The 27,681-nt window shown below is 39.0% G+C and overlaps 1 protein-coding gene across 1 annotated transcript in view; it reads right to left on the bottom strand.

The window, feature by feature from the left end:
- Nucleotides 1-27,681, bottom strand: part of LOC139744364 (von Willebrand factor A domain-containing protein 3B-like) — a 120,670-nt gene that overhangs the window by 56,118 nt on the left and 36,871 nt on the right. The window contains exons 25-30 of the mRNA XM_071654804.1: nt 25,582-25,814; nt 21,122-21,348; nt 15,874-16,119; nt 12,689-12,810; nt 11,586-11,844; nt 10,423-10,657 (exon numbers count right to left, since the gene is read on the bottom strand). Of these exons, the coding sequence (XP_071510905.1) occupies nt 10,423-10,657; nt 11,586-11,844; nt 12,689-12,810; nt 15,874-16,119; nt 21,122-21,348; nt 25,582-25,814 (1,322 nt within the window). The remainder of the gene's footprint in view (nt 1-10,422; nt 10,658-11,585; nt 11,845-12,688; nt 12,811-15,873; nt 16,120-21,121; nt 21,349-25,581; nt 25,815-27,681) is intronic.

The raw sequence follows: 27,681 nt of genomic DNA, 5'->3' as shown, positions 1-27,681 counted from the left end.
GGTATACTGTACATTGTGCTACTGTACAAGAGGTTAATCTACCAGGCTAGATGACAACATGAATGTTTCTATACGTGTACATTGCATTATGACTTAAAAAAAGAATCTGTTATATGCAGTCGATATAAGAGAAAAGAGAGAAAAGGAGAAAAGAACCTAATCCAACATGAATTCATCTTTCCATTTCTTTTGGCAAAATTGAGTCATGGACTGGATAATTCTACGTCGGTGCCTCATATTGTACATAGTATCTCAATGTAATTTCTCACATAACCTCTCAATTCACTGTTTCACTGGAAAGAATGTTAAGCACAGTGTGTAAAAGCTGAATCGGTTTAATATTCACTGCTGAAGAGTAACATATCTTCTCTTCAATCTATGTGAGAAAGTTTGGGGTACATGTCGGAGTTTTCTTCAATTTGTCTGCCCTCTGTACAAATGAAATTGTTAAAATTGCAACTGAAACTGCTATTAAAGTTTATACTTTTTCACTTTAAGAAGGGAAAAGTAAGAACAAAATGTTTTACATCCATGTGGCTGTGATAGGAAAAGTGTTTGGATAGCACTGTGGAGTTATGCCTCCAGCTATATACCATCACCAACAAGATGCAAAACACGCTGAAGAGCACATCAGAGGCCATGCCTGATAATCAGGAGGGAAAAGTGACGGAGGAGCCTCCTGACGTCTGGTTTTCCCGGCTCTTTTCCCCTGATTGTTACCGACTGACAATCATGCACAGCATATTGATGGCGTTTGCTGCTACATCGTGATGGGCAACTAATGTCACAGACAATCCCGGGCAGCATCTTCTTAAAGGTGTGGGTCATAGGCATTGCACGCAAGACCTTCAAGCAGACTCAACAGCTTAACCAACTCTTATCTATACCTTTATCTACAATATGTACATCTATTCTATATCCCCATATCTATACATCTATCCATCTATGTATTGATACTTATGCAAACATTCCAATAAGGCACCTTCTAAAGCTTGCAAACTGGGTACATGTACTGAAATGTGTTCATGAAGTAGTAATGAACTCAAGTAGGTTTTGACGTAGTCCTCACGCAAAATAAAAAACATTAGTAGATTTTGATGAATAAGAAAAAGTGTTAACTCCCACTGACAGTCAACTGGAATCTGAGAAGCATTGCACAAATGTACAAGAGAGAGGCATGTGTCTGGCAACATGCAAGAACATCAATCTTTCCAAAAATTGTTCCTCTAAATTCTATTAAAAGTCCGGTATTTCTCTGACTGCAAAGGTGACTAGGTCTAAATGTTCAGTCAGAGCGAGATGAGCTAATCATTGAAATGGCATTCCTACCAGATGTGGTGACATTTTACGCAACATAGCATTTCCATTTCTGATTGAGATATACTGCGATACTTTACAGGCGAATGCAGATACCTTTAATCCTTTTAACATACTACCCTCTCCTTTCGGATCGCACTTGGTTTATTCATGCAGGTGCCAGCTGGTTCCTGGGATCCAGCTCCGACCCTTACTGGCCGCTGGATGCCAGCGGACATTTCTGCCGGGTCCTCCTGCTTTAGACGGCTTATCAATCAGCCACAGGGCAAAGTGGCTGCCAATGGAGCTACCTGGGACCCAAACGAAGTGATGGGAGCGCACAGCTCCACAGCAAGGAGGGGGCACGATATAAAAAAGTTAATGTTTGAGTTTCTCCTCGTCTGACTTGGCCATCACAATTTGATAGACCATGCTTTTTATCTTTGAGTGAAATATTACAGTAGGTTTGCTTGGCCACATCCCAAGCTGAATAAAGAAATATTCATGTAGGAGGGCAGTCATATCAAAAGTAAGGAGATCCGACGCATATTTGCTCTTAACTGACCATACTCAGAATACTTAAAAAAAAAAGAAGTGACTTCAGAAGTGGCTGGGTGTAGAATACACATTCAGCGTTCTAAGATACAATACTTATCTCTGCCTGAAAATTAGGCTCAACTTTCAAGGAAAACCAGCATCCCGATAAGCAATCAATGGAGTATTCTGCAGAGCCTAAATGAGGGCTCATTGTATGACCAGCTTCTACTCATGGCATACTGGCTTTGAATCTTAAAATGACACCCCAAACTGTCGCAGCACATAAACAGATCAATAATAAACAGCAGAGGGAAATTAGGTACATGTGTGATGTGCTTCGTTAATATTTGTCTGCAGCACTTGTGCCGCGCAATCTAGTGCAACTGCAACACGATTTGTGCATCAAGAACCATAGCATGGCAAACTCTTTAGCATTCAAATAATTTTCCTCATTCATGCATTGAATTCTCAATCTAATGTGACACAAAAGCATACATGGGGGGGGGGGGGGGGGTCCCAGCCAGGCACAATGCAAAAGAAAATTGTAAGTTTAGCCACAGACTCATCGGATTTCTAATCTGCCATCAGAATAACCCTCCAGACATACTGAATATCCCCTTGCATAACAAATGAATGCTGTACATGGCAAACAGCATGAGGACAGAAGCAGCTGCTTGCAGAAAACCTCCTTTCAATTCTTCATGCACAATTTCAAATACATTTAATCTCAACAACATGTTTTTTCAGAGGGGGATTTCCATGTGGTCACTATAGGCAGGTGGACACTGGAGCAGGTTTTACCGGAAATTAATTGGGTTTTATTTTTGTCTTTTTTTTTGGTCTTAATCAACTGACCGTTAATCACTTCCTTACCAAATTCTACAATCTGGACGAGGTACTAAGAAACAATGGGTTATAGGAGGTCAGTTTGAAGTGAAGGAAATATTTCAAACTCATACAATGTATATCTTACTAATGGGAAAGACAAATTTTTCCTATATTCACTCATTTGTATCTAGTGAGCAAGACACCTCCCAATGGAATCGCAGCTACACTAACTGAGAATTCAGCATACTTGATGTAACAATGCAGAAGTGGTATTCACTTACATCAAGGCTGTTAACCCTTTCATACGCAAGAAAAAAAATACTGAAGCGCACTAAGATGAATCATAAATCTAAGCAAGCTAATAAAATTTCAGAAAAAAGTTTTCACTCCACGTTTATTTTCTCATCTATGATGAAGGAAAAAACATTCTTGACATCATAAAAAACATACTAGTTGTCAGCTTGGTGATAATCAGAATTACGCAGTCTTAATCCTGATCAATTACTTCCAGAAGAGACAGGTAATTACAGAGTCTGCCGGGGTTATCAAATAATCATACATGCGTCAACAGATCTGCAGAGATTCACCAACTTCACAGTGTCACGGCGTCAGAAGACATTTAATCTGTGACTGTGGTGGGTAAACCGATAGGAGGGACGACAAAACAAGATTAAACACACACACACACACACACACACACACACACACACACACATACACACCGGGATGGTTAAAGATAAATATTGTAATCTAATAAAACAATCACTGGAAACACAGCTCAATGTTCTTTGCCTGAGATGCACTAACATACTCTGGGTGTGGATGTCACGCACTTGCTGAAAGGGGGGGGGGGGTGGATGAAAAAAATAGGGAAAAGATGAAAGAGGTGATGTTGTAGTCTTGTCTTTCTGTTCCTCCCACGGCTCGTGTTTGTGTTTTGTCTTCCTCGAGAAGAACGCTGCCCTTTTCAATAATGACTGGTTGTGAAGTGCCCTGCACGGATGCTGGAGTTCCAGTGTTTGATTCAGTTCAAAGCTACCGCCTCACATGTCGTCTGCTTCTCTAATTAGCCATACCCACCCTTGAAAGTCACACGCCACTGGGAGGCAATCATTAATCTTTGCCACAAAGGCTAAATATAACCCTTTTCTCCTTCTTTTCTTTACACACCACCATCATCGTAATCCTACGGAAGTTGCTGTCACATATTTTTCCTAAAAACAAGAACAACAACAACAACAAAACAACAAAAACAAAATGCCACGAGTGAAACTGGCATCATGACTTACATGGTCAGATTCTGTGACAGAAGAAGAATTTTGATCTGCTCTATGCATTCTTGTGGTTACTAGAGCCTCACGGGCAGCTAGCACTTAACCATGAAATTACGGAAGGATTAAACATAAGACGTTTTGCTTGTCGCGAGTTTCGGTTGCGCGAAGAATGAAGAAGATTGATCACTTTTTCATCACCTGACGCTGTGCACACAGCAAGCAGAAACTATCCATGCATTCAATCATATCATTAATTGAGAGTTTGAACCCTACTCTCACTAAAAAAAAAAAAAAGGCATATATGAAAAGCCTGCTATTCATATTTGGGACAATGCATCCTTTCAGTACAATGCTGACTGCTACACTCTACCATACTGTAAGTAGTGGAAACAGCACTGATAAATTTACACTATGATGCTAAAGATCATATGAGCTGTGGATGAACTAACAGTTTGATACCAAAGCATCAACAAATACGCTACTGCCTTCTTTGATAATATCAAAAAAAAGTACAATGTACAACTGCACTTCTATGGTCACTAACTCGCAGTGGTAGTTCAGAAAAATGCCACACTTTTCATGACCTGGATTCTGGAAGTGTGGGAAACTTTTAAAACTAATTCACCTAGCAGCTACTGAAATTGTAAATATCCTCTTCCCAGAAAATCATGAAGAAACGTAAATGGATATAAAAAGTCATCTTCTTCGTATTGATCATTCCTCAGGCGATTCAAAGGAATCCATACCAAAGAACATCGTCTCACACATTCTGACAAAATGGATTTACGTTCTCAGTAGCTTAAAGTGATTGATGACTGATGCCAGTGCTTTGCCAAAAAGATTTCTAGATAATGTGGTCTGCTCTTTATAATTCTTGCTCCGGAGGATTTGGAAGCATGTTGCTGAGTTATTAGCGCAATACATCAAACACCACACGGTATCATCTCCCCCCTGCTGGACATATATCCATCCATCCACAACACGTCTGACAATTTGTCCGGTATGCAAAGAAACATGATGATGGAATTGAGTTACTAGCCAAGTTTAAAGACTCAGCCCAACTCTTTATCTTTTCTTACAAATCCTGAGATTTTTCTGTTGTTGTTAAATGAGGTATGTATTTTCTAGAAAATGCTACAATAATGATTGTATAATGTATTATATTTTGTGTTTTTTTAAAACTCTTTTTGTGAATGTATGGAATGGAATGGAATCAAATCTCAATTGAACTGAACTGAACTTTTTTACTTGCATCCTTCTTCTTCCTTCTCATTACAACTAATATGCAGAAGAATGTGGGACTTTTCATCCCTTGCTCCATCTCACCTTTCACTACTAAAGTAAAATATTTACTTTTAATATGTTTTTGCTTTAATATGCGACAGTATAACTTCAAGAAGTCTGCCTGTTTTTGCTGTTGTTTTCCCAGTCCCTGGGAGCTTGTAAGTGCAATATTTTTGTCACCCATACACATTTCCTCACTTCCATTGTGGCCAAGAAATATAAATCATAACTTCCACTCCATCATTTTTTTTCCCCCATTACAGTTGTATATCAAACTTACGTTTTATGCAAGACCCTCTTAACCTAAGTGGCATATTGGTAGGTCTTAGTAAATTGTAGAAAAACTCAGATTAAGAGATTGTATGCTACATCTCAGCAGAAGAGATTCAATCAGAGATGAGTACTGTCTATTAATGTGCTCCCCTCTGAACACCCCCGTTTTGTTAATATCATTGTGTACATACTTGCTCTCAGCAAAATCTCATTTAATGAGTCTATATGTACATTTCAAAGGAGACCATCATTTCAATAGTACAGCATGGTTTAATCAATATGGTGTCTCTAAAACCAATTCATCTTGAAACTGCCCTAACTGAAAGTGGACCTAATTGAAAACTGGACTTAATTAACATCATCAAGTTATCAGTAATGATTTAAAAAAAAAAGAGTGGCATTGCAGTAGACAGGAAGATAGATTCTTCAAATTTGAACACTGGTACATCTGACAAGTGTGAAAACCCATCCATTTTTTGGCACCGATTGCGAGGGTATTAATCGCTGGAAGGCTCAATTTTACGCTACCTGGTGATGAATGGATGACGTGCAAAATTGGAAATGAACACAGCTGGAATGAACGCCGCACGGTCGGTGACAATATAACACAGTCAAGTATGGGGTGTGTTGTGCAACAAAACTGCACACAGTATGGCAACCATGATTGAGCATGGCTTCATATCCATGAAAGACAGGCCTATTGGTCAGGCCTATCGTTCCTGCTAACAAGACTAATGTCAATGTCAATGCTATACCAACAACCCCTCGAAATTAACCATGTGCAGCCACATAGGACACTAACCCTTTGTGATTTCTGCAGAAGTTTAAGGTTTGAGAAGAAGCCCCATGTTAAAGTTCATTTTCCCTTTTGCATCACTGAAAATAAGATGCCTTTCATAAGCTGGTATATTGTAGAGGTAGGCAATTCAAACTTTACCTCAGAATAATAAAACTTGGAAACTTCTTTATGATGGAGCGAGAAAACAGTACCATAGATTTCCAGGGAATTTATTCCAACCCTGAAAAAATTTCATTCATTATTCATGGTACAAAAGGGCAGTGTATTCTTGAGTAACATTTGGTTCGTTTTTCATTTTAGAACTCTTAGGTGTATCACAATTTCATTCATGATTTAGGTAGACTATATCCTTCAACCATGCAAAATTTTGTCACATTTGCAAAGGGGAAATATATTGCCATTAAGCCTTTAAAAACCTTTGAACATTTTTTTTTTTTTGATCCAGGCAAAGATTTAGCTATATCATGAGGAATTTTTCTGCTAAAAGCTGGGTAAGATTAAGTCCTCTGACATATAAAGATGTAAACATCTCATTAAATCAAGGGGAAAAAGGTTAAACATGTTCTTCACACATTCTTTGTTGCTGGTGAAGAAAGTAAGCATTCTACTGTGTGGAAACTTCTTTCCAATTAATCAGAGTCTGCATAAAGAGACTACACATCATGTTGATATCAACCTTGGTGGGGTAAGAAAAAAAAAAAACACTCTCTGTTGTAGAAAAAATGAACGCCATTGCACATCTGTTACAGCCCTGGCAAAAGAAGTGTAATTTATATCTCATCAAACTTTGATTCTATCAAATTTGAATACTTAATGAAATTTTAGCACTGTGCCAACCCTGTACTTGATACACGTCACTTTTTCAAGGGGTGTGTGACAGATATCCAACGTGGGGACGTCATTTCTAATTTCAATCTGAACAGTCGCAAAGAATTGCTGACTACAATGATGCGGCTAATGCAAAAGAACTACATGCACAAATGCAATCAATGGGGGGGGGGGGGGTATTAGAGAGAGATTTGCACCTTACCATCTAAATTGAGCCTGTTTCCATGACAAACAGAAAAAGGACATATGAGCCATGCTTTCATTTGGATGATGGAGCACTCTATACTAGGTGTGTTTGGTTTCTTTTTGAAGGGGGGGGGGGGGAGTGGGAATTGTGAATCTCATGGGGTAGGACTGATAAAAATTTGAATGAAGTGAAACAGTTCTTCCATGCAATCACAAAACAAAGATGTCCCTGCAGCAGGCTCATGGAGAACATGTGCATTAACCCGTTGAGGACGATTCACAATTATACTCGGGCAGGTGTCTATGGGAAATGCGTGTTGTAGCAAAATCAATCCGTCCTCAAATGGGTTTATATGAGTAAAGGGCTGGTACTAACTAGCTAGATACTTTGAAATGATCTTTTCTGCACTATATACACTCCCCTCCCTCAAGAAAAGGGGAAGTAAATCAAAACAAGCAAACAAACAAACAAAAAAAAACAAACAAACAAACAAACAAACAGCAAACAAACAAACTACATGCAGCCATCAACTCTGTTTTCTTCTCTGGGTCAGGTCATGAAATTTTGTTTATCTTCCTCAAGTAACCTTCTGATAATCTGACTGATAACGCACTCTTGACTACATCAGTGTGCTAAATACTCAGTATTTAAAATATTTGGAACGATAAAGTTAACCCGTTCCTTACGGGAACCTGGTTTACCAGGTTCCCAAAGTGAAGACAAGGGTGCCTGCTTCAGTGGCCTATAAAATTCATGTTTCTTTGTGTTAAAATGCTCAGAAAAGTGGGTTTGATATAAAGATCAGAGTTTATTCTATCTGGATTTGTTCTCCTGCTGTTTAAAAAAAAGGGGGTTTTACAGTATTATGTACCTTTTCCTGATTTAGTTTTTTGCTTGTTCTGCTGTAAACTCATGCGAACATGTACATAATGATCAAGGCTGAGATCAGTTAGAAATGCGGGTTCGCTGACCCCAGTCACCTCATTCAGGTACCTGGTTTTGTGTAGAACAAAAGATTCAGAGAGCTCATCAGTGCATGCTCTATTCATACCTCGCACCCGATCGATATTTTCATTGTTCACGGGCACATGTAGTTGACCGTAGAGAGGGGGACGCAATGAACCGCTTGACTGCCTTCACACAGCTGGATTACCAACCTGTGTGCCTCTCTGTCGACGGGCAAAAAGAATCTCGTTTGGGGGCATTAAAGGCACTCAGAGAATTGCGGACGGAACGGGTTAACATAGATAGCATCTCGTTTAAAGAAAATCAAATAAGAACATGCGGGACTGAGGGTTGAAATTTTTGTCAATAAGCTGGAATTAATTTTTCTCTGATCAGTCCTTGGCACTTTTCCTTTTTCCACCCTCTGTTCCTTCAAACCAAATACAGACTCTGAGAATGTGTGTATATGAAGGCACCAAGATTAATTCAAATCACACAAATTGATCCACTTCAGAGTGGATTTCGTGGCGAATTGAGACCTCAGTCATGTTCCGTTGAGTCGTGGTATGGAATGTCACACCCACACACAGACTCTCACGTGGCAAACTCTTTGTGAAAGTACATCAGCACACATGAGAGGCTACAATAAAAGGTACAATCCAAGGTACATTTGTATTCTCAATAATGATCAATCTCCGTAGAAAATGACAAGAAACCCACGTCTACACTGGTGTAAAAGAATAGTTTTGGTTGTTGTCCTTTTCTTTTCTGCGGCTACATTCTACTGCTGGACGGGACAGGAATAAAAACATGTTAAATTCAATGACATTTTTTTGAACAAGCTTTACTTTAGTAACCTCATCCTAACATTTGCCCAGGGTAGCCTCTCCAGTGCTGGTGCTGCTCTATCAGAGAAGGCAGCCACTACTGTCAGCCCAGCTTTGACAGGTACAGGTAGGCCTACCAATTATTACCTCTGCTAAGGGAGGAGGTTATGGTTTTGTTATATACCGTTTGTTTGTTTGTCCGTGTGCAAAATAACTCAAAAAGTTGTGCATGGATTTGGATAAAACTTGCAGGAAAGGCTGAGAATGACAAAAGGAACAGATGATTAAATTTTGGTAGTGATCCAGAAATTTTTATGGATTTTATGAAGGAATTTTTGATATTTTGGCAGGTAGGGTCAATGAACTTGTGAGTTCAAGCAGCGCATTTTTAGGTTTTCATACGCGCACTAAAGTGCGTGTCCTAATTTCTGCTAGGGCGAGGCGTGACGCGTAGCTGAGGATTTATGACGTAACAAAGGCTTCTATATTGGGATATCAGGCCATTTTTCAGCATGCATACGTATGGGTGGAAATTACGGATCTCAATCGAAGAACAAGATCATCGGTAGACAGTAGCTGCTTGGCGGAGGTCTGCGCTCTCAGAGTGCTTTTCTAGTTTAATCTGGGTTGGTTGGGACATTGTGTGCGCAAAAGTCTTGTCCGAGGACAATATGCACTTGCCAGGACTTGAATTTAAGACCTCCATTTCAAAGTCGGAAGTCTCATTCATCATAATTTTTACAGTGCGGCCACAATGTCTACTTGAGCTTTTGCCTTTCAGGGGAGCATTTGTGCATTATAAACTGATGAAGCATATATATCCTCATTAAATGATTGGTTGAGAGCATACAGGTGACCAGGCATTTATTTGGTCTATATAACGTCCATTCAATTTTGCTGATGACTGGCCATTCGCACTTTCACCTTGGGATGGTGACCTGGCGCTTTGTTGTCTTATTTACTCATGATGAGGTTGATTTATCAAACGACAAGGATATCTGCTTCAACATTTTATAAAGCAAACAATGCACATCACTGAGTTAGGGCATTAGTATAATTACCCACACTTCTATCGCTTCAGGCATGCTAGACTGTTCAAAAGGTGCCTTGTGTGGGTAATTCTTAACCCGTTGAGGAAGGGCTGATTTTTTGCTGCAACACACATTTCCCACATGCACCTGCCTGAGTATACTCGGAACTCGTCTTCAACGGATTGATAATGCCCTCAATGATGTGTACTACCTGTATACTATTGATGCATGCCAAATCTATGAGGAAGCAGCAGCTTTAATTGTCTGGTAGACAATCGGTAAGAGAGATTTGGAGGTGGTAATGCGGTCTTACCTTGACCCGTCGCAGAACTCAACGGTCAGCTTGTTCCCGCTGACGCCCGTGACCTTGCCCGGCAAATAGGACATCGTGGATTCGCCGACCATGGCCAGGATGTAGTCGCCGAGCGCCATCTTCTGGCGTCGCGTGAAGGAGCCGAAGATGTGGCGGCTGTTCTGGACAGCGACCGACTCGTCCGCCCACTCAACGACAAACATGGGACTCCTCTCTACCCTTGACTTGATGACGCCTGGATAAACAGGGATGAGGAGGAGAAAAATCTCTATTTCTTTTTATTGCAATTTGAGGATGTGAAAAGGGGGTGATCCTGGTTTCGCATATAATTTCGAACAAAGCATTGCCTAATTAAATCTAATACTTACCTTTACTAATTGGACATCATACCTCAAAATGGCATTTTCCCCACACTATCACAAGCTTCTTTTCTTTTCTAATTAACGATACTTGCATTGAGTTGTTGTTATTTGCAACTGATTGACAACTACCCTTCATCGACATAAATAAACACCCATTATTTAGTGTCTGAGTAGTAACCATGATAAAAATAATGGGCATACATACTTAGGTGGGATTATAATTTTTCAATCTGTTGCAATAACACAAGCTTGATTTCAATAAATTGTTGAACATCATGTGACTTTCTACTCTGACATTTTTTTTTTCTTTTAATACATCAATATACAACATGAGCTTGCTTCCAAAGGTGCTAAATCCATTGAAAAATGATGGACTTAGTGCCTTTTGGAAGCAAGCTCTTCAATTTTTTATATTGTCATCATTTGAATGAAGACAGAAACATTTCTTCATCTCTCAACCAATATCTTCACTACATTGATAGTATCGACTACCATTTGAGAGAGGATATAATAGTGCACTAAAAAGCTTAAGAAACATCTGAGCTGAATCAGAGTTAGGATATCAGAAACTTAACAAAAACCACAATACTTTGGAGCAACATCTGTTTCAGTACATTCAGAATCACAGGATCTCCGATTGAAAATGTGAAACAAGCTTACACACACTCTATGTAGATGACTTATGGCGAATTTATTATAAAACAGATAACACAAAGCCTTCTGTCTACCTCAGAGTGATGGAGATGGATTATGGGAGACATTGTAATAAGACTTCAGAACAGACTGAAAGATGGCCCTTACCCAAGTAGTATCTTCCGTCGTCCTCCCGCCTCACGACAACAGGATGCCCCACCCACTCGTCTTCTTTCTGAAGGATGTCCTCCGTCACTTTGTCATGGAGGGTGGAGTCGATGGGGTACAGCTCCTCTGAGGGCACCTGTGCCAGTGCCCCATTGTAGAAGCGCACCTGGTACCAGAGGTCCGGTAAGGGACCCTGGATGGTGGCCGGAGCGTAACTCTGGGGGCAGTCCGGGTGGCGCCCAATCACAGTATCATCATTCTGATGGAGGGTCGGGGGGTACGAGGAGGGGGGAGGGGAGAGTTAAAGATGCAACAAAAAAGAATGGTAGCTTCCAGAGATCTGTTTCTAATGCTTAACCACTGAGCCAACTCTGCACACAGCTTCCCTTATGACCCTTTCACATTGAGTATAATTTATCTAAAGTCCTGCACATGTTGTGGGTATGATAGAATGTGAACACTCTCCTTGTTGAGTGCCATGCTCTTATGGCCAAACTACTCTCTTTAGCTTTTTGTTGGGTTGGCTATAACGAGGTTGCACTACCAAGCAATTATTGATTCCTAACACTTTTTTTTTTCATTCCCAGATCAGTACTTATGATAAGTCAATAAATTTCATGAGAGTGTCATGACCCTGAAATATATATCTTGCTATATAATATTTCTTCGTGTGCTCACTACACATTCCTGAGGATGGTACATTGTAACTGCTCAATTAAAAAAATTTGAGAAACCAACTGACACTACACTAGTAAGAATAACTACAACATCATCTTATTGATGTAGCTTTGAATCTGTTGACAGAAAACATCTTATTGATGTAGCTTTGAATCTGTTGACAGAAAACAATCTACATCTATGCATATCTGATGCTCCAAGTACAACATTCTCTTCAAACATCATCAATAGACATACCGGTAGATTTCATGTTTATCTTTCTGATGTGGTACCACTTACAGCTGTACTTGATATATATACATATATATATATATATTTTTTTTTTTTTTGGGGGGGGGGGGGGGGGGGGGAATGGGGTCATAAAATTTCAGGAGTGATATATCATCATTAAACATACAGTGTATTATCACGATACTTCTGCTTACCTGCAGAATTTCCCCAGCAACTTGGGGCTCAGTCAGAATCAGGGACTGGGGAACTTTCATCACAGTGCTGTTGTCATCGACAACGTAAAAGTCACCATCGTCTGCCTTGGATTCAACAGTCCCTTTGAAATAGAATCACATGAAATTGAACATTACTAGAGTGAACGACTTTGCAGCAGTTAGAGATAAAATTTGTGAATTGGTACTTAGCTATTATTCACATGGAAATTGGCAAGTGTTGTATTTTGAAATAAGTTTTAAAAAAGTATTTTCGTCTTTTTGTAAACTAATCTAAACAATTGCAATACATTACATGTACATTCAATGCAATGTACATGTATTTGCCCAGTTGCCATTACACAGCTGCCAACAGTCACGGCATCAAATAAAAGGAGATACTTCCATGTTATATGCATCTGAATGGTCAAAATTAAATTGAAGTTTTCAGGAAGCCTCCAGCAGAATCACAGAAACTTGGCAACCCCAGCATGATGATGATGATGCTGACAATGATAATGATACAGGTCTGTATTTATGATAATGATGATGACGATGACGATGATGATGACGACGATGACGACAATGATGATAACACTCAAAATGAAGGCAGTATTTTTCTTCTTTTTTGCCTTCTGGGCAAACTATTTGATTAGCTCAAAATTGGAACTCTCCTATGCAGGTACACCTGTGGTAATTAGATATTGTTTGATTTTGCACAGTATATAAAAATTATGACGATAATAAAAATAGTTAAAGGAATTGTAAAAGTAATAGTAATAGTAATTGTAATGGTAATGGCAATGGTAATGGTAATAGTAATAGTAGTACTAGTAGTAGTAGTAATAATAGTAGTAGTAGAAGTAGTAATGATAGTAATAATAATAATGATAATAATAATACAATAATATATTACTACTACTACTACTACTACTACCACCAATAATAATAATAATACCAACTACATCACAGCCATATCATTCCCTTTAAACTGCTTTGTGCAGTAATTGGTACATATGCTGGAGTGCCATCATGGCCAATAGGCACTGTTGATTATCTGGACACTAACTATAATCAAAATGAATTAAAAATTATGGCCTTACTGTTGGACCAAGGTACATTGTTAAACTGAGTGAGATCGCCAACTTCTGACAAAGTCGAGCTTGGAGGAATTAATGAATGCTAATAAAAACGCTTGGCACGCTAAGCTAAGTGCCCGAGAACATAAAGGGTAAGTTTCATGCTGTAAAGACATGATGACTGTATGGTTTTTGTTGCAATACAAGCTCATGCATGCCCATTCTTTATGAGCATTGTCATAATCTTGTTAATAGTCAGATATGATACACCGCGCTGCCCTCAGTACACCTGTATGCACCTATTGTTGCGATATTGAAGAGTAATCAATAACCTTCTAGCAAAGATCTTAGTGTCATTTCACTGGCAAGTTCAATGCCATTTTTTTTTTCAATACCATTTAGTAATTGTTCACCAAGGGGTATTGTATCATGAAAAGGTTATGGCTTTGTACATCTCACCTCGCAATTTATCTTCAATGGTAAGAACAAAACATTGGATATTAGGAATCTAAATGCACAAAGTTCATCATAATTGCTACAAGGGACAGACAATCCAATTCATCAATGTGGAGTCTTTTCTTGGTCTGAGGCAGTCACATGAAATATGGTATTTATTGAAAAATGATAAGAATAACTCCTATGAAATCACTTATTGGCTGCTGGGTTCTTCTGCAATTTCTACTGCACTTTTATTTAAGTATCTGTTTGATTTTACAATAACCAGCAACTGATAAGTCTGCAACGTAAATCAACATTCACATATTCAACAAGCTCCTGCAGGGTCTGAAATATAGACTAATCTGAACTTTGCGGCAACGGCATATTGAAATTGTACTCAATAGCCGCTTCGTTTTCTATTGCATGCTGGAAAATAGGTGTGTTTATGTCTGAAACCCCACCTTAATGTCAGGAGGGCCGTGCATAATAAGAAATGAAAACGAGCGCATTAGCTTTCAATGAGTGCACATTAGCACGGTAGAAGGCATCCTGTGTAACGTAAACCATGACATTCCGTTGCATCTCCTTTAATAGGAAAGCAAGAAGTAATAAAGTGAGACAAGAGCTTACACGATAAACTGCAAGTAGGAGAGAGTGAATGCGACAGAATCAGAGCTGGCTGACATCATATAAATGTAGCAAAGTCCGGGAGAACTCGAGTGAGGTTGAAGCAGAGGAACAGAATTCAGAGGAATCGGTAATAGACACTGACTACAGACCCTTCTAAGAGGGATGTGAATATCAAATTCAATTCTGTGTTGAAGAGAGGAAGATGGGTAAGAGCAGAGCTTAGAGTGGAGTATTGGGATACCATAGACAAACATGTCCATTTGTGTAAGACAGACTAATTCACCTGTATGACAATAATGAATGAATGAATGAATGAATGAATGAATGGATAAATGAATGAATGACTGAATTACTAAATAAATAAACACATGAATGAAAGAAAGAATGAATGAATAAATGCATCATTAAACCAAACAACCAACCAACCAATCAATCACTCCACCACTCACTCACTCACTCACTCAAACACCCCATCAATCAATCAATCAATCAATCAATCAATCAATCAATCAATCAATCAATCAATCAATCAATCAATCAATCAATCAATCAATCAATCAATCAATCAATCAACCAACCAGTGCAAAACAATTACATAAGGTGATGACTGTTGTTGTTTTCAGGAGTGTCCACCTTATTTCACCTACTTCATCAATCAGAACAGTCATTTTGCAACTTGAACATGAATCTATTTATCAGAAATGACAACAAAATATCACAAACAGAAAGATAGAGCAGTCAGGCAATAAAATGAGGAATGCACAGACATTCAAGAAGTCTAAGAGTTTGAGGCAGAGCAAGAGAACAAGGAAGAGAAAGAGAGAGAGAAAGAAAGACAGAGAGAGCATGCAAACTTTGTACTTCTTGCATTCTCAAATCAGAAACCTTGAGAAGTTTGGCTTCATCACAGAACACTAGTATCCAGCTCTGGCCAGTATGAAGCACACTCTACGATTGAATTCGAAAGACCTCATTCAGACCATCAACCAGCCCAGTTTTTCTTCACCAGTTGGTGAAATCTTTAATAGCAGCTCCTCTCACCTCTTATGAACCAGCCTGTCGCTGAGGTCTGGGCGATGACGTCGTCTCCCTGCCTCACTCTGGTTCCATCCTCCTCCTCTTCCGCTGCCGTGGCAACAGCATCTTCCTCTTCCTTGGCATCCTCCTGCCCTCCATCCTCGTTACTGGCGGATGGAGTCACTTTTCCACCCGCATCATCATCAACTCCCTTTGCATTCGTATCTTCTCCATTTCCCCCATCTTCACTCTCGGTTTTGTTGGTAAATTCTAATGAGAAGGAGAGAATATGATTTGTTTTTATCTACAAGATAGATCTGCCACTTGTTATATTGTGCAGTTGATAAAGGCTTGGGTGCGGTCAATGTTATCATAGGAAACATACTGGGTATAAAATTTATTAGTACCAAGAGCCTTCTTCCTGCCATTCTTGTGTCTTAAACACACCACATGCACTTCATGATGACCCCATGAAAGGCAAAATGAATGTTCTAAATCATGATATTCAAGGCATTTACATGACATTTGAAGTACCAAGCAGACCAGAAAAAGTAAAAAATAAGGTGGTCCCCTTTTGTTCTATGCTGCCCACATGGTAGGCTACATAAACATGGTTTGTATACCAATGTATATTTGACAATGAATTTGTATGCTTTCACGTACCATTTCAACGTTTAGTTTGAACAACAAATTAGGCAGCATTTCTGAGGGAAATTTGTAGAACAAAAGCTGCAGATCAATGAAATTCAGAGCCAAATGTCAAATATTAAGTAAAAAAAAAAATCACATCTAAGTACCATTGTGAAATTTTGTCAAAAGGTCTCAACGCCACCTGCATTACATGTCTTAGCTAAAATTTGGGAAGACTTCTATGTTTCTGCTGTCAGTATGAAGTATGCCGTTTCACATTTATTGTTTTTAACAAATTGAACTCTTTATGATTTTGCTGTAGATTTGTTGATGGATGCATATTCTTAACATATTCTTGTTGACAGGTTAAATCAGTTACAAATCAATAAAAATCATATTGCTAATGTTACCAGACTAAACACATCAAACGAGTGGGATTTGAGCAACGTCTTTAGACACATACAGTCAAAGTAGGAACAGTGAGTTGCTGAGGTAACAGCAGATTTTCTCTTTAAAGAACAACGTACATTCAATGATAATGCTAGAACAATATGCTCAATTTAGATCTTGCTCACACTTCACTTACACTTGTATTAGTCATGTAGCATAAAGAACTCCTTTCCCTACATGCATTCGAGTGTAGATTGCATAAACTTCACCCCCCCCCCCCAAAAAAAAAAGTACAACCATTTTAACTACTGTTGTGATGTGAGTATCCTTTAACTCGCGTGTATACTAATTCAATGTTTCGCACTAAACTTTGCCTCCAACTTGGTCGATGTTAGCAACTGGAAATAAAGCACTGAATATCCTTGCAATTTCCTCTTAATGCGTTGTGCATTTTTTAGAGGCTTGAAATAAACTGGTAAGCATATCTAGGTTGGTGACATTTCAGTACCATTTAGAACAATGTTTCGCTCAGTAAGTCTACTTGAGAATGAGGTTGTAGTAAAAAGACCACATCTAAGCTTTAATTCAACACACTTAGCACATGAAATGCATGTTTCATTGAACGTTCAACGGGTTGTGCATTTTAATTTATACAATTATCTCCAGATGACATTTTCGGGCACGAGGTTATTCAGTGAAGAACAATGTATTTGTATAACATCATTGATTGCCTGCTGCGAATATTGAAGTCCATGGCAATTTTAACCACTTGTTATTCTTGGCATGTACAGTGTAGTACATCTTCAAACTGACATTGTATGCAAAAATACTTCTTCACACAGTTGTAACAATTTTAGATGGAGTTTCAATGAGCATCATCAGATACATGGGCTGTATGCTATTTGCCCTCAAACAAAAGACAAGCACAAGGTACATATTGGATCCATTAGATTTGTACAATTAGTGCATTGCAATTTCAGCATAAACAAACACGGTTATGATTGATAGGATTTTTTCCCCCATCCTGTGGTCATGTTTCCACATGTCTCGGGCCATAAAATGCCCCAGTAAAATATTATTCCCAGCTATGGAACTCTTCAAACCAAGGCCAGATGGTTCCACTCCCCGGGCAGCATTTCTCACGTAAACATGGCTGACAGGCTCCTCAAACATAAATTCTTGCAGGGGTTTAATAGCATTTGGGGGAAGATGTTGACATTTACTGCCATTGTAGCTATTTCCTCTCGGTTCCACAGTTTATTTTGATATAATCACGATACTCTTGGTCTGCCAGTGACGTATACATACGTGTCGTTAGACTTGCAACTTGATTGTCAGTGGTGCTGAATAACATTACAACCAATTTATGAAGCCTGGATACACAACCAGACATCAGGCTCAGAAGTTTAAAGCTGCATTTACAAGGGCTACATATCTTACTTTATGTCTTATTATATCTCTTATTACTATTATGTTATTACTTTATATCTTATTTTATTGTTAATATTGTGGATGTGTGAGAATGTTAGTCTGACGTTTCAAGTTCAACTTTACGTAAATTCATACTTTTATCATGAGTCAAGCAACTATACCTGTCCTTCTTTCATTTACTTCAGTTACTTCAGTCAACATACACTAACCAAATCTTGGTGCAGAATCAAATTTATCTTGCTTTAAACTATCCATGCATGAAACCGGCACATTTTTTTCTTTTGTCTTAAAATACATGCATGTTAAAATAGAATTGATCTGTCGTGCATGGACAGTTCATTTGCGGAATATACACACTGTGCAACAGATATGCACCTGAAAAGTATGCAATTTGATTATGTGAATGTAAGGAATAAATTCAATCTTGTTTTCCCTCACACTTTCTTCAGTGGCAGTTTTCTGTCAGACTGTTTTGCTGCACTTACAGAGTTGAGAGAAATAGGACATTGCATGTTGTAAAATCATTTTCAGATAAAATCACTCAGCACATGATTTTTTTTTATAATACTCTATCAGAATTTGGTCAGAAAAGATAAAGACCATCATTCGTAGGATATTTCTATTTGTTTCATTCTTGAAGTATTGTGAGATATTAATGGTTTCATCCGCAATGTCCTTACAAAGAGGGTGAATGAGTTAATGAACAAGATGTGGAACACCAGGCAAAGTTTACAGGGGACTGCAAGAACATGACGGGAAATGTAGTCTCAACTCTAGTCCCAACAATACAATACCAATCATGGTATATGCTGTAAGTTTTTATACTTATATATAGCAGAAAAAATTTTAACAAAAAATAGGAGAAAAAAAACGAACCAACAATACAGGCATAAAGTGAAGAAAATATGTCTTTACAGTTATGCTGATTTCAGCAATGATAAAATTTGTCTTCAATGTTGTTTTTCTTTTTGTGCTTTTTTGTTTTTGTTTTGGGGGTCGATGAAACAGGACAACCCTGAATGAATTCAGTGGATTAGAAGTTTCCTGGGTGTTTTTTTTCCATTGAATTATGTTTTATTACAAAAAGTATGCATGAAGATTTATGTACTCATGAGTTGGACATTATCAGATTAGCTAACGTAAACTATACATAAATCTGTGGAAAAGACACAGAAATCACTTGTTAATACACTTATCTTACGCCACAGATCCTCCGTAAGACTTGATCATAAGTGCTCTGTCATTAAAACAAATCTGATGGAGGAGAAATCCGTGAAATGCATTTCACCGTAAGTGCAGCTCCTCCCGTGTCTTATGCAGTCTTTAATTATAAATGCCAACAAGATCACTTTTCACCGGTCATTCTTGAACCAAGCTATTCTTTTTTGGTGCACTCCCTAGTGACTAGATCAGTGCCCTTCTATGAGCACGTCTCTCAGTCTGTCTTTCTACCACGGAGTTCTCTTTTATTTTGACCCAGTATACGTATGGAGTGCTTAGGTGGATTAGGCCTTGAAACGCCATTAAATTGCAAATCAGCGGACGGAAAATCCCAGGATGATCCACTGCAATTGCTGCTGGTGCTTATGAATTCAGGATTATGGTAAGCCACTTGGGTGAAAATTGTGAGGACAGGGGTAGAGTAAGAAAATATGGGTTGAAGAGGATTCAGAGAAAACATTGCCCTGGGATATTAATCTGAAGAGTCAAAAGAATGATACAAAATTCTCTTAACTGTCATTTCCTGTTCCCCGAACAGAATAGTGATAAAAAAAAAAAAAAATCTGTTCAGCAAAGACAAACTAATAAACTATATACAGACTTTTCACGATTTTGCCATAAGGCTAGTTCATGGCTCGAGTAGATGGACACAAATATGTCTCCAAAAATCTGACCCCAAAGCAGAGAAGCTACTGAGTTCCTCGAACTTTGGTTAAGCTTGCTCAGCTCTTGCTATAGAGCTACCTACAAAGAATTTAAATAGTTCTTCAGAGGACCTCCTAGGCACCACATGGTGACACTGTAAGCGCTCTTCACACATACCCACGACACATCATGCAAACGCTTACATATTGTATTCATTACGTAATAGGTGCATTCACACTAATGCTGCAGTACTACAGTAGTTCACGCAATAATTCTTCAAGTGAATGCAAGTACCGGTACACCACAAAATATTAACCACAAAATTCATCACAAAATATAATCATGGAATTTAGCATGGTAATTCAAATTTTGCACTGAATACTTGTGTGAGATATGAGCATGAATTGTATCATGAAATAACACTGATTGTACAGAGATGTATCTCCCTCATGACCAGCTGCCACACTTCTTGTCTTTTCCCCCAAGGAAATACATACACATGTGCAATACTTACCAGAAATACAGTGATGGCATTTTGTGAATGGGTACTGCACCAAGTGAATTACTAGCTGTATCTATTACTGTGGTGTTTCGCCAGTAAGAATGGTGCCAACGCACTACTAATACTGCATGGGATTTAATATCCACGGTAATTCAAATGTGAATGCACTGTAGCACGGCAATATACCCCCCGAGGGCAATTACCTCCCCCCCCCCCCCCCCCCCCCCCCCCTCCAGCTAAATACTGGTTAGTGATAAGGTTAGAGTAAAGATTAGGGTTAGGTTTAGGGTTCAGAGTTTGTGTTAGGGTTAAGATTTGGTTCAGGATTAGGATTAGGATTAGGGTCATGGGAAGGGTCTGGGGTAATTATACCCAAGGGGTAATTGCCCTAGACCTGAATGCACCTATATTGAGAGCACGAGGGCAAATGATCGAGCCTTGGGAGCATCTCACCTCTGCTGTCATTGGCACTATCCCTCAGGGCCTCCTCCTTCCTCCTCAGCTCCTCCAGCTCTTTCTCCAGGGCATCCTTTTGTGTCTGGACTCCAGCCAGCTGCTCCCTGGTCTCCCTCTTCTCCACCTCCATCTGTTCCATCTTCTCCAGGAGTTCCTGGTACTTCGTCTCCAGGGTCTGGTTCTCCAACTCCTTGGATCCGTGCTCCTTCTGTACATTTCCCAGTCTGAGGGAGTCATTTGGGGGATAAAAAAAACACAAACACAAGTCTAGAGAATGGTGTATTCCTGCAATGATTTATTAATCAGAAGAACTGGCATAAAATAACGTTCATTGTTTTCGTTATAGTGCAGAGCCAAAGCACTACAACCTGGAAATTTTTGCACAACGCGATGTCGCAAATTATATATAATGCAACAAGAAATGGTGTCTGTGCACCATTCCAGACAGGCTCTGGTCCAAATGCATAATCATCCACCACACAATTCCAGTTCACAGAGGATAGGCTGCATGTTGAAGTGAAATGAAAAAGAAACTAGAAATGTCGCTATGGTGACTGATGCCTCCGCCATAATGCATGATTCTCCAAATAGGTGTATAGTACAATGTCTTCACAATGTGTGATGACAGTTTCACATAACTGGCAAAATATTGAAATGACAGGTTTGTCAGAAATATCTTGAATGTTCACTTTCCTTGAACTGGGTTTGCTATAATTGTCTAAGAGTGCAGGTACACATATTTGGGGAATTGAGGATTTTTACTTGACTTCTGACCGACCCTTTTATAAGTTTGTGCATTGAGTAATTCTCAAGGTATGAAGAAAGAGTGTAATTACAGTACAAAGTAGATTTTTTTTTTTGCGTTTAAACCTGGCCTTCGACCCTTAACCTTTGATCTTTGACCTTCTAGCGGGAAATTTCCCAGAGAATCTCCATTAGGTAATATATGTATATATTAAGTTTTAAAACTAATAATGCAAGAATTGCATACACTAGTATATGAGGGGAAATAGTATGATTTTGAGGAGTTAACCTTGACCTTTGACCCCCTGACTATTGACCCATGATCCCTAAGATCCCTAGATAATCCCTGCCGGTCAGTACATTCATATGTACCAAGTTCCATGAAAATACATTGAACAATTTGCGAGAAAAGTGAAATTGTAACATTTTCACCTAACCTTTGATCTTTTGACCTTTGACCTTATGACATGAAACCCTCTCTGGAGAATCTTTACTAGCAGTACATGTCTACACTATGTTTCAAGAAAATACCTTCGGGCATTGCATAGATATGGGGGAAATAGAAAAATTTTTAGCATTTGACCTTGACCTTTTGACCTCTTGCCAATGTCACTAAAATCTACTCAACTAATTTCCCATCACACAAGTTTGGTGAAAGCTGCTTTATCCAGTTTTGAGTTATCACGTAAACAGGTAAATTTTAGGATTTGACCTTGATCTTTGACCTTTGACCTCTGTCCAATTTCACCAAAAAACTGATCAAGTAATTTTCCCATCATACATCATCCTCTGAAAAAGTTTGGTGAAATTTGCTTGATCCAGTCTTGAGTTATCGTGTAAACAAATACAATTTCATGATTTGACCTTGACCATTGACCTTTGGCCTTTGACCGATTTCACCCAAAATCTGATCAAGTAATTGCCCTATCACATTCTATACTTGGACCAAGTTTAGTAAAATTCCAGTCAATATTACTCAAGTTATCGCGTAAACGAATGCGGACGGACGGACGTACGGATGTATGTACGGACGGACGGACAACCTGAAAACATAATGCCTCCGGCACCACTTCGTGGCGGAGACATCAAAAAACCAAAAAACACACTCGCTCTTATTATGCACTTTTCATGAATATCATTGTCAAGTATAATGCATTAAAGCTTCAATGCATTTCTCTTTTCTTTTTTGTGTATAATATTGCTTAGAAGTTGACATTGCTAAAGATTTCAGCTTGATGGAATACGGCATTATGAGCTGAAGAGATCCTATCTCCACTGCCAAGGTTTCAGATGTACAAACATATAGGATAAAATGATGGCACTTAGATTGACATGATGATTGCAATAGGAATTATCCCCCTCCCACAGGTACGGACAAACAACCAAATTGCTTTTGCTTTATGATATCCTTTCTGATATTAGCACTTAAATGAAGATGAATACAGTATGCATGAATCTTTAGTTTACTTTTTTTTTTTTCTAAATGATGATTTCAAGATAGATGGACCTCTGTAATCCTTCCATGATGGAAATAGACATTATTACAGTCACAGATGATGGCTTGACAAAATCCGGGACATCTACAGTACAGTGCACTCCCGTTATAACGAAATGCTCGGGACCGGCAGTTTTCTTTCGTTATAACGAAATTTTGTTATAACCGAACAAATACAATATATAACGAAAACAAGGAAGCCACGCATATATGATATTCTGTTTGTTGAATACTCGTCATACACTGGAAAGCTATGTAAACAATAAAACAAATAGTTATTCATTTTCAGATTACTGAATAATAATAATTTCAGATTATTGTATTACAATAACGCAAGTTCCCCGCGGAAACTCTGCGTGACACACCAAGCAAACACACAGTGATGTGACGCGTTCGCCCATGCAGAGACGCTGAAATGCCTTGTTCCGCTACGTATTTTCGAAAGCGATCCGCATTTTGTTATATCGGAGCACATTTCTTTTGTTTTTGTTTGTCAGTGGTGCTCGGAAAAGACTTCGTTATAACGAAAATTTCGTTATAGCCGTGTTCGTTATAAGCGAATTTTGTACCATAGGCTTTAATGGCGATAATTTTGGGACCAGAAGTTTTACTTCGTTATAACGAAATTTCATCATAACCGTGTTCGTTGTAACGGGAGTGCACTGTATTCAACTTGATTTCATGCTATGTACATTGGAAATGTGAGCAGATGGTCCTTTATGAACAAAACTTTGTTTAATATATAAGGTATCTTGACTGAATCTTGGTACGGCTGCGATTATGGCAATGTTCTGGTTTTCTCTCTGCAAGTACTCTTGTGGAGGTGATGTGGCCTAGTGGATGTGGCACAAAGCCTTTGAGTGAGCAGGTCCAAGATTCAAGCACTGCCATGGCACTTGCATTGTTATGCAAGACACTTCATGGTCATACAACTCTCCTCTTCCTCTAGGTATGTGATTGGATATCTGGTAGAAAACGTATCATTAATGTGGTTGGAATCACTATGTGCATCCCATCAAAGAGAAATTTTGGACTGGTTAAAAGTTAGTCTAAAAAGAGAGAGTAACATTTAATAAGTACAATGGTGAAACTTTGATGAAAAATTGGATGTAAAAAAAATTGTGCAATTTTGCTAATTTTGCAAAATTTTCTTCTTTTTTGGTGGGGGGTTGTTTTGTTATGTGCCAGTTTCACAATTCCATAATGTCCCTAATTTTTATCCAATTTTGATCATATTTTCCCGGCAGTGCCCACAAAATATTACTGCGGAGTCTCCTTTTTAAGACTTATCTTCAACTGGTCGGGTGTGCAACCTCATAATGCTCTGCTAAACGTATTTTTTGAATATCAACATGTATTTCGTGGACAGATATACTATTATTTAAATATTGATAGGTGTAGCATGAAACAAGAATGTCTTCACAAATTCTCTCAGCTGAATAATCAACAATAAGATCATGAAGATATGATCACTTGAACGCTTTCATTCCAGCTTTGAATTTTTGTCCAAAATAGTGATTGTAATGGCATTTTTTAGAAATGCATATGCATATGATGATGCTGCAAATACTGATGTAAATTCATCTGTGAGTATGCAAACAAAACTGATTGATGCAACATATTTGAAGTGTACACTCCATGTGTACCATCAACTTAAATGGGTTCGTTCACGTGACTTGACCATCTGCTGTTTAATTTTTAAACAAAGGCAGGTAAAGTGATTAGAGAGTAATGGTACTATGAAGTCAGCAAGTATGAATATATCTCTGATTTTTAAGGTGGTGATGCCTACTTCTCTGCTTTCATGTATTGTACTGTATCACTCTCTTACATGTCACTGTGCTTTCATCATTAAATGTCTGTTGGAGTACATACTTGATGTGTCAATTGAAAACTGCACAATCCATGGACTAGATTTAAACTTCCTTTGTGTGTTTGGCGCTTACCTGTAAGTTAAATTATAAATGTACAGGCTAACAGAGATTCTGATTAGTCATACTTCAGTGTGGCTTAGCCTCCCTTTGACATGGGCTTCATGAAACGTACCTTTACTTTGAATAGCTATTGTGAATCCCAAGAAACTGGATAGCAAAGTGCAGTGAGGGTCATTTTGAGATGTTTAAGCCTTTCAAACCTGGGGCCAACACTTTCACACAATACAATGTCAATAGTATTTTCAGGATGCTGGTTCTGAGAGTGTTAACTCTCTGAGACGCACCTGTCACCCAGCTCCCTGTGGTGGCTCTCCAGCTGGTTGTGCCTCCCTTCCAGGGTCCTGTGCCGGTCCAGCAGGGCCTCCGCCCTCTTGCGCAGCCGCTGGTACCGGCCCTGGATGTGGTCATACTTGCCCTTGAGGCTGGTGTGCTCTTCCAGGAGGGCCTCGTGCCTCTCTGCCGCCTGTTGGAAGCCCTCCGTTTGGAGCTTCTGCTCCCTCAGTTCCCCCTGGAGCATCTGGGTGTTTGAAATGGGTGGGGTAGGCCTATCATTACTGAATTCTGTACGAATGATTTTTGACCCGTTGAGGACAAGTATACTCGGGCAGGTGTCTATGGGAAATGTGTGTTGCAGCAAAATCAGTCGGTCTTCAATGGGTTAAACAAGTGACTCCCATCATAGCAAAATCCTTGGGACCGACAGTTTTCTGTCGTTATATCAAAATGTGTTATCACTGAATGTTAAAGTATATAAAAAGATACAGACAATAATTTTGGGAATTACATTTTCACTTCATAGTAGCGAGAGTTTTGTTACAATGTATTCATTATAATGTGAGTGCACCGCAGTAGTGCACATTTTATGTTCCTTGTGTAATACATTACAGTTTTGCATTTGTGAAAAGGCTGCATACTATGTTCTGATTTGGTCTAGCAAGAAGTTTATAAAGGTAGGTACATATGTATGCATACTGATGATTTGATGATAAAGAAAGTACATGAAATATATATATAGCAACATTTATCTATATAGATTGATAGATACAAAGATAGATAGATAAATAGAAAATAGATAGCTTAATAGATAAATGATGGAGGGATAGATAGATAGATACACACATAGATAGATAGATAGGCAGATAGAAAGATGATGAATAGATACATGGGAAGAACCATTAGGTAGCCATATATGTTATTCTTGTTAACAACTAGCAGCACCCGTGGAAATCCACGGGTCTGAGGGGTTTTATTTTTTTTTCTCATAATACGATTTTGCACATTTTTATTGATGAAATAAAAAGAAAAGTCGTCTCATTCTTTCGTTAATTGTGCTGTCTTCTAAATGACCACCCTTCCCAGAAATTTTATAATACATTTTTGTAGTATATGCCAGGCGATCCGGTCCATTGGTAGGGATCATTCCCGCCACTACTTGCTTTTATTATAGAACTTGAGTTTCGAGGGGTTATTTGCACCCGTTGAAGTCCAGGGGCGTCACCAGCTTTTTTTCAAGGGGGGTGCGTTTTGACACTAAATTTTTACGAGATTTTTTGGACAGACATTTGGAATAAATAGGAAGCTCTCAATCCCTAGACTTTTACTGTTTTTTTAGGGAAACCAAGCGGGGAAAGGGCACCGGCGTAGCTAGGATTTCATCTGGGGGGGGGGGGGGGGTTAGTATGCGAGGGAGCGAGCAAGGGTGGGGGGAGGGTGTGGAAGTGCCAGAGGGGGTTGTACCCCCTATAAATGGATTATGGAATGACGATGTGAAACGACAAATTACTGGCAGCGATATCAGGAGAATGGCATAACAACTACATGCGAGCGAGGGGAGCGAGCGAGCTTGAAAATTTTGACATTTTACAGTCCAAAAACTGCCGTTTGTAGCCATATTTTTTTTGCTTTGTAAATTAAGGGGGGGGGGCGCACCGGGCGCAACTGGTGGCAATAATTGGCAGCAACATCAGGAGAATTGCATAATGATTGAATGCGAGCGAGCAAAGAGAGCAAGCTTGGAAATTTTGACATTTTACAGTCCCAAAACTGCCATTTGGAGCCATATTTTTTCGCTTTGGAAATAAAGGAGGGGTGGGGGCGCAACGGGCGCAACTGCCGGTAATTACTGGCAGCAACATCAGGAGAATTGCGTAACAATTAAATGCGAGCGAGCGAGCGAGCGAGCTTGAAAATTTTGACATTTTACAGTCCAAAAAACTGCCGTTTGTAGCCATATTTTTTTTTGCTTTGTAAATTAAGGGGGGGGGGGGGCGCACCGGGCGCAACTGGTGGCAATAATTGGCAGCAACATCAGGAGAATTGCATAATGATTGAATGCGAGCGAGCAAAGAGAGCGAGCTTGGAAATTTTGACATTTTACAGTCCCA

This window comes from Diadema antillarum, unplaced genomic scaffold, assembly GCF_040938485.1.
Source record: "Diadema antillarum isolate AM-2024a unplaced genomic scaffold, OU_Dant_1.0 seq00001165_RagTag, whole genome shotgun sequence".
Classification (NCBI taxonomy): domain Eukaryota; kingdom Metazoa; phylum Echinodermata; class Echinoidea; order Diadematoida; family Diadematidae; genus Diadema; species Diadema antillarum.
This window is presented reverse-complemented; position numbering and strand designations above follow the sequence as displayed.